This window comes from Primulina huaijiensis, chromosome 2 (assembly GCF_012295235.1).
Source record: "Primulina huaijiensis isolate GDHJ02 chromosome 2, ASM1229523v2, whole genome shotgun sequence".
NCBI lineage: Eukaryota > Viridiplantae > Streptophyta > Magnoliopsida > Lamiales > Gesneriaceae > Primulina > Primulina huaijiensis.
This window is the reverse complement of record NC_133307.1, coordinates 1,261,910-1,269,110: the sequence shown is the minus strand read 5'-3', so window position 1 is coordinate 1,269,110 and position 7,201 is coordinate 1,261,910. Positions and strand designations below refer to the sequence as shown.

General features: G+C 31.6%; 1 protein-coding gene and 1 pseudogene across 1 annotated transcript; one reads left to right on the top strand and one right to left on the bottom strand.

Moving 5' to 3' along the window:
* The first annotated feature begins 3,126 nt into the window (after window positions 1-3,126).
* LOC140958772 (protein DETOXIFICATION 21-like) lies at window positions 3,127-4,133 on the top strand. The gene is made up of 3 exons (XM_073416341.1): window positions 3,127-3,504; window positions 3,593-3,679; window positions 3,848-4,133. The coding sequence occupies exons 1-3, from the start codon at window positions 3,352-3,354 to the stop codon at window positions 3,923-3,925; spliced, it is 318 nt and encodes a 105-aa protein (XP_073272442.1). The 5' UTR covers window positions 3,127-3,351; the 3' UTR covers window positions 3,926-4,133.
* A 1,928-nt stretch (window positions 4,134-6,061) lies between these two features.
* Window positions 6,062-7,123, bottom strand: LOC140971867 (protein ANTAGONIST OF LIKE HETEROCHROMATIN PROTEIN 1-like; annotated as a pseudogene).
* Between the last annotated feature and the right edge of the window lie 78 nt (window positions 7,124-7,201).

The window sequence follows — 7,201 nt, the reverse complement described above, 5'->3', positions numbered from 1 at the left end:
TATATTATTAAGATTGAGACTGTGACTTAGTTCAATACCAAAAGCTAAATCAATGTTAAAATATTATTTTAATCTATATATATAACTCTCAAGAATTTTAACCCATCAATAACAAATAATTCCCACACGAGGCCAACCTCAGTGGCCAACCTTAGTGGGATGATGGAACCAGTATTTTCAATTAAATCAGTGGGGGCAAAAGATGGTTTGTTCACTAGTTGAAAAACTTGATTATATTTTGATGCAAAACATCAATAAAGAAAAAATTAATAATGATTAACAAAGCATGGTGTCATGTATAAAAATTTGATAATTTTAAAAATAATATTATTTTATGACAACTATAAATCTATTCTCGTCTCCACAACAAATTATATTGTTATAAACATCATCATTTTTATTATGAAATTAATTTAAATATTATTCTGTAAAATTAAATTACTAAACAAATAGTTATATTAACAAAATCAATAATTCGATGAAAAATGGGCTAAAGTTACGAAAGAAACAAAGCTTTTGCATAAAATCTAATCACAACTAAACAAAGTTTTCCGATTAAAATTAAAAAATTTTTTTGTAGCGAAATTACGACCGACATAAAAAATAATTGATAATGTAATTTTCCATTTTTCAAAAATATCATAATGATATTCTATTCACTTTATGGTATCAACTTTTATATAAAATAATGTAAAAGTATCAGAACATGATAATAACTACCTAGAGAGGATACCAATTTTTTTTTCAATTTTACCCTTATATGATATTAATATTACACTTTTGTTTTTTGTTTTTTGTTTTATGTTTTAATTTCAACACACACTTTTATTTTTATTTATTTTTTTTTCAACAATTCCAATATCAATTTTGTCTCTCCATAATTTGTCAAATTTCACTTTAGTCCATCGATAATAATAAAAAAAGATCGTACACACGCATAATATGTGCATAGTAACTAACAGTAATAGTTCATGTGAAACAATCAAACAAATGTGAGTACGACATTTGCTTTGGCCACTTTGATATTTTTTGTCCCACATCGAATATGGTTTTAATTGGACTTTTAGATTTAAATAACCAAATTTTCGTATGGTTGCCATTTGGACCACAAGTTTAATGGTTGCTTTTTTTAATCACACTTGTACAATAATACTAAATCATATTTATTTAACGATGACTTGTACTTCATCTGCCATCTCATATCTCAGGCTTAGGACCCAAATTTTAACATTTCACTCACTCAACTAAAAAATAAATAAATCAAATTCAATCCTCCTAGCAAAAGTATTTTCTTATATATATATATATATATATCACTATTTGATTTCTTTTTATAGAACAATATTTTTGTGATGACCCGAATTTTTTAAGCATCGATCATGTTAGAAATAAAACTCAAACCTTATTTCTTATGAAACATCAAACGATAAGCTCATCTCTAAGCTCAAATTTTTAGATCAAGCAGCTCGTAACGTTGCAAACGAATGTGACTCGTATGATGGCGACTCATGAACATGAAATCTGTAGCTCATGAACTCCATATTTCAGCTGAAGAAATTCACTGAATTATTGTCCTAAAAATAAAAATAAAAATAAGAGTTGGACTTCGAGGAATCGTGTAAGGCTGACCTTTGATATGCCATTTTGTGCCTATAAATATTCTCAAATATGGAACAAAAATGATACACTAAATCTTTCAAAAACCTCTTCAAAAAGTTGAGTTGTTAGGGGTGCCAAAACTCGTGCATACCAAGCCGATTTTTTTAGCAGCAACAAGACCAATTTTAAGTGGTTATTGTGGCGCTCCAAACCTCGCCACGTAATCATATAACATGTGATGTCATATGCATAAAAACATCGTCACGTAGTCATACAACATGTGACGTCATATGCATAAAAAATTTCTTTTCAACGACGTAATAATATAATGCATATACGATCAAATAGTGCGATCATCACACTATCTACATCGGTGTAGCAGAAACAGTATAATAAACACATACACACAACTCAAATAAGACAATAAACTATACTATCTCTATCTACTATCAACTACATGACTGTTTGACTAGACACAACTAGTCCTTCTGTAAGGACCTCATATTGTATTATCATAAATCATATTTTGATTATCGATAATTCATGAAATTGTCATGTGATTAGAGAAAATATGTTGTGAATTGTATTAGTAATTGATTTGTGTTTGAAAAATATGCTGAACCACAATAGAAAAGTGACACATGTTACGATTTTTGGCATAATTATCTGAATATTAGTTCAAATGAAATGAAACTAATTTAATTAGAAAGCTAATACATAGTACTAAAATTTTTATGTTTCGAGTTTTGTCCAAATCCATTTGAAAATATGGACAAAATCATCACGAAGTGTATCGTATGTAATGAAGTTCTTGCACTGTCACATTTTGGGAGAATGAGTATAATTTTCGCGTCTGATATTTAAATTGAGTGAGGTTGGCGGCAAATGGAAGCTAAGACATAGATCTATAACTTTCATGTTGACCGCTTTTGCTAATTCAAAACCTAGATTTTCGGATGGAGCATGACGTGTTAGGGCGCCATTTTATTTTCGCTCCAGTGCGGCATTGTGAGACATTTCGGACAGAACAGGGCACGCTAGGGCACGATTTCTTTACCGCCCCAGCATGCCATTTTAAGGCTTTTTGGATAGAGAGTAGCACGCTAGGGCACGATTTCTTTACTACCCCAGCGCGGCACGATAAAATTTCTGGGGACAGAACTCGGCGCGCTAGGGCGCCCATTCTTTACCGCCCCAGCGCGAGTACCTCATCTGCACATTTTTTTAAGGAAGATTATAATGAAGTTTCGTTCATTTCCTTCTGAAGCTGTGAGATATAAGCAAGAGAACTTGAATTCTATAGTCCGAATCTACTTCTAAACTATGTCCAAACTTGAAACAAATATTTGCAATTTGGCGCTTTATTTCAAAAATATCCGTTGGGCAATTTGTCCATTTTTTTTTGTTTTTAAATTATTTTATTATTATTTTTTAAAATTAAAAAAATTCGGTTCCGGTTCAGATTTTCGGATCTGGTCCGTTTTTGGACTGCTTTTTTATATAGAACCGGTACATTCCATTTAAATATGGTTTTGGATCGGTTCCGGAACCGGTATGGACGAACCGGTTCCGGGTTTTGCGGGTCGGTCCCAGGTCTAACCGACTCGTTAAGCATGTCTACTTTCAGCTGACAATTTCTATCTCGGTTTTAATTTCATGTTCTACAATAAAAAAACGCCTCGCCGTGATTTACGCTCCGATATTTTAGGAACTGAAGGCCAGAAACATCCTCAGATCAAACTAAGTAAATAAATGCGAATAATTACATGTTTTCCTGCCATCACAGGTGTTGCCATTGGTGCTGGATGGCAGAGCACTGTAGTATATGTTAACTTAGGATCCTATTACCTTATTGGAATTCCTTTCGGAGCCATTCTTGGTTATGTGATCAAATTACAAGTCCAGGTTCGTATTCACTTCTTTCATCGAATTCTTTTCGGTTAACTATAAAAATTTCATGCAAGATTCACGGCAATCTCTGTTCTGTTTACAGGGAGTTTGGATTGGAATGCTAACTGGCACACTCATCCAAACTATTATACTCGTCATAATAACTTGTAAAACTGATTGGGATAAACAGGTACCTGGTTACTTTACTTATCACGCGATTTCTGTTCCTTTTTTTTATGTCGGATTCATTCGAGTGTAAGATGAGTTGAGTTGTTTCACAAGGCTGTAGAAAACAATCAGAGGCTCAACTTGTTAACGATTATGACCTCCGCGATTAATTGCTCGTCTTTTTTCGTAGGTATCGATAGCTGAAACACGAGTTAACAAGTGGTTTGTGGAACCGGAAATGAAAGATGATGGCTTGCTAGATGCCTGAAGGAGTAAGATTAACTTTGATTTACCGGCATTCTATTTTATTAATTTAGCTTCAAAAAAATTGATTTTGTAATGTTATTTGGACAAAAAGAAACGAAGAGCAAAATCCAATCTAAATAAGATTTAGAAACAGAATTGTCTACCTGAGACTGTCTTTCGGTCTGTAGGTCTCTTGACACAAAGTTAGAATTCTAGCTTTTCCAAAATGGTATTTAACTATTGTGTCGCAACTATTGATAAACAAATGATATATATTGAAGTTGAATGTTAATTTAATGATGTACCTTTTTTTTTTAATATATTGAATAGTGGTTTAAACATATGTCACTAATTAAGTAACCTTTTTAAAATATTTCTTAAACATAACAAAAAAATGTATGAATGAGCTATTTAATTATTACAGTGTTATAAAATTTATTTATTTAAAAAATGTTGATGAGAACGGGTTTGAGATTAAGGTGCATATGATCATTATTGTAACATATTAATATATTACCATGCAACACTACATAATAATGATAACACTGAAATAATTAAATACGAATTAATCAATTGCTCAAAAAATCATATGTAAGGTATTGTTGTTGCGAATTACGAGACGTTAGTTGATTATAATGATTTATTTCATACAACGTTTGTTTCAATTTCTACGAAGAATTTAGAGTTATGATCTAACATTTATCATAAGTGATACATATATATTGATTTTTCATCTATATATCATATATTTTTCATCATTTTATTTCACGAGTCAAACAATATCTAGAATTAAAAATAACAATTTTTCTTCTCAAAACCAAACTTGAGTACGTCAAAACGATATTTTAGGACAAACATAAATATGACTCAAATATGGATATTTTTACTTGTAAAGCGACTATTTTTTTTATTTTCTTTTTTTTGGTTACACCTAGGGATAACATTCATATTCCATTTTATCCTATTCACATTCCTCGAAAATAATAATCTCATTCATATAATGAATTTCTTTTTTTTTTTAAAAAAAAAAAAGATTACAACTAATACCCTTCATTTTGATAATCAAACCAAAAATATATTCTACCATATAAAATATTTTTTTAAAATGAAACGCCATTAATTAAAATTGAAGTATAGAGGGTGGGTGGGTCTATTTGTTAAATTTTACGTTATTATACAATTGTACATATATATTATATATGTGTATGTTGAAATTATATTAGAATAGTTCTCACGAAATCATAAAAAAAAAATACACTCTATGTCAACTTCCATAAAAAAAAAAGTGAGTTACACGTTATCTAAATGTGTTTGAACAGGGAGAGAAATATTCTCGATATAATATAGACTAACACTATAATGTGAATGCTGAGATGTCGAATATTTTTTAACGCGATTTGCTTTAAAAAAGCTTGATAATAAATGCAAGCATAACATCAAAATTGTAAATGTAGAATGATTGCTACAATGTGTATTGCACTAACTTAACATAATTTGTATGTAAAATAGAATATTTATTTCCATACAAAATTAGTACAATAATTTATAAATGTGCATTATTTCCTATATACAACCAACACACACACACACACATATATATATATGTATATATATTATAGTATGCATGACTTTTCAATTTTTAGAGCATCCACAATGGCACCCCACCAACTCATGAAAAAGCGTGGAGTCTAGTGTCACATACTCATTATAACAACATATCTCTTTTACCCACATTCTTTTTAACATTCAAACTCATTATTTATGGGTCCCACAGTCCACTCAATCATCTTAAAATTTTTTCATATTAAATAAATATGTTTTAAATATATTTTACATTATTTAAATCATTATTCTAATTTTTAAAACCATCTTACTTTTTAATAAATTAATTTTATTAATTTTAATAAATAATATTAATTTTTTTAAAATATATTTATTAAATAAAGTAGGTGTTCGAAAAAAATAATTATGAAATTGAAATGAAACAATAACTTAGAAATAAACCACACTTTGATAAATTAAAACTAACATATGAAATACTAATTCACGGATTGTTGTTGTATTGCCCCCAGATATGCTTAACTAAGTCTGCACGAAGTTGGTGATGAACTTGAGTGTCACGTAACTCAGAATTTTTCCAAAAATAATCCTGAAATCCTTAGTTTGAGCCATGGATAGGTTGTGCGGGTTCGTCACCTTCATTGTTGTACCAATTTGTCACGTGACCTCTCTCATCCTCAACGATCATATTATGCAAAATAATGCATGATAACATGATTTGTTACAACTTTTTCCTATACCAATAACGAGCTGGACCTCTGACAATCGTCCATCGAGATTGAAGCACCCCAAATGCCCGTTCGACATCTTTTCTTGTGGACTCCTGTATTTTCTTAAACAACTTCATCTTGGAATACTCTCGGCAAGGAAAAGCCTTAACGAAAGTAGCCCACTCAAGATAGATTCCATCTGTTAGATAATAATCTTTCGTATATGCAGTGCCATTCACCGTGAAATTAATCTCTGGCGCATTTCCTTGCAAGACGTTGTTGAATATGGGAGATTCATATAACACGTTAATATCGTTACGTGAACCGGCGACCCCAAAGAATGCATGCCATATCCACAAGTCATGAGACGCGACCGCTTCAAGCACGATTGTTGGTGACCTATGTCTCCTTATAAATTGACCTTTCCAAGCAACTGGACAATTTTTCTATTTCCAGTGCATACAATCAAGGCTACCCAACATGCCAGGGAAGCTGTGGCTCTCATCATGCATTTGAAGAAGACGTTGAACATCATCAGCATTTGGTCTTCTCAAGTACCTATCACCAAATATTTCAACCACATATTCGCAGAAATTGAAAAGAGACTTGATGACAGTTGATTCACTCATACGTAGGAACTCGTCAAGATTGTCGGCAGGGACTCGGTAAGCCAGTTGATGAATCGCAGCTGTGCATTTTTGTAGTGGTGAGAACCCTTTTCTTCGCACAACATCGTCCCTCTGTTGAAAAAATGTTGAATGATTCTCTAATGCATTCACTATGCTGAGGAATAACTCTCTTCGCATTCAAAATCGTCTTCGAAATATTTCATCGTGATACACCGGGTTCGTAGAGAAATAATCATTGACGAGCCTCTCATTCTCGGCCTCACGATTTCTTTGGATGAACCTTCTTCTTCTGCGTGTTTCGCTCCTCTGATATGATTCCATAAGTTGTTGGTGTTGTTGAAGTATGGAGAAGGGGTATTAAATGGGTGTTATACCTTAGTAAAACGTACTTGCAACTAA

Excerpts from the sequence above, each read along its gene's own strand:
- LOC140958772 (XM_073416341.1), top strand. The coding sequence starts at position 3,352 with ATGCGAATAATTACATGTTTTCCTGCCATCACAGGTGTTGCCATTGGT. Across the intron at positions 3,505-3,592 it reads TGATCAAATTACAAGTCCAG|GGAGTTTGGATTGGAATGCT; the intron begins GTTCGTATTCAC and ends TTCTGTTTACAG. Across the intron at positions 3,680-3,847 it reads AAACTGATTGGGATAAACAG|GTATCGATAGCTGAAACACG; the intron begins GTACCTGGTTAC and ends CTTTTTTCGTAG.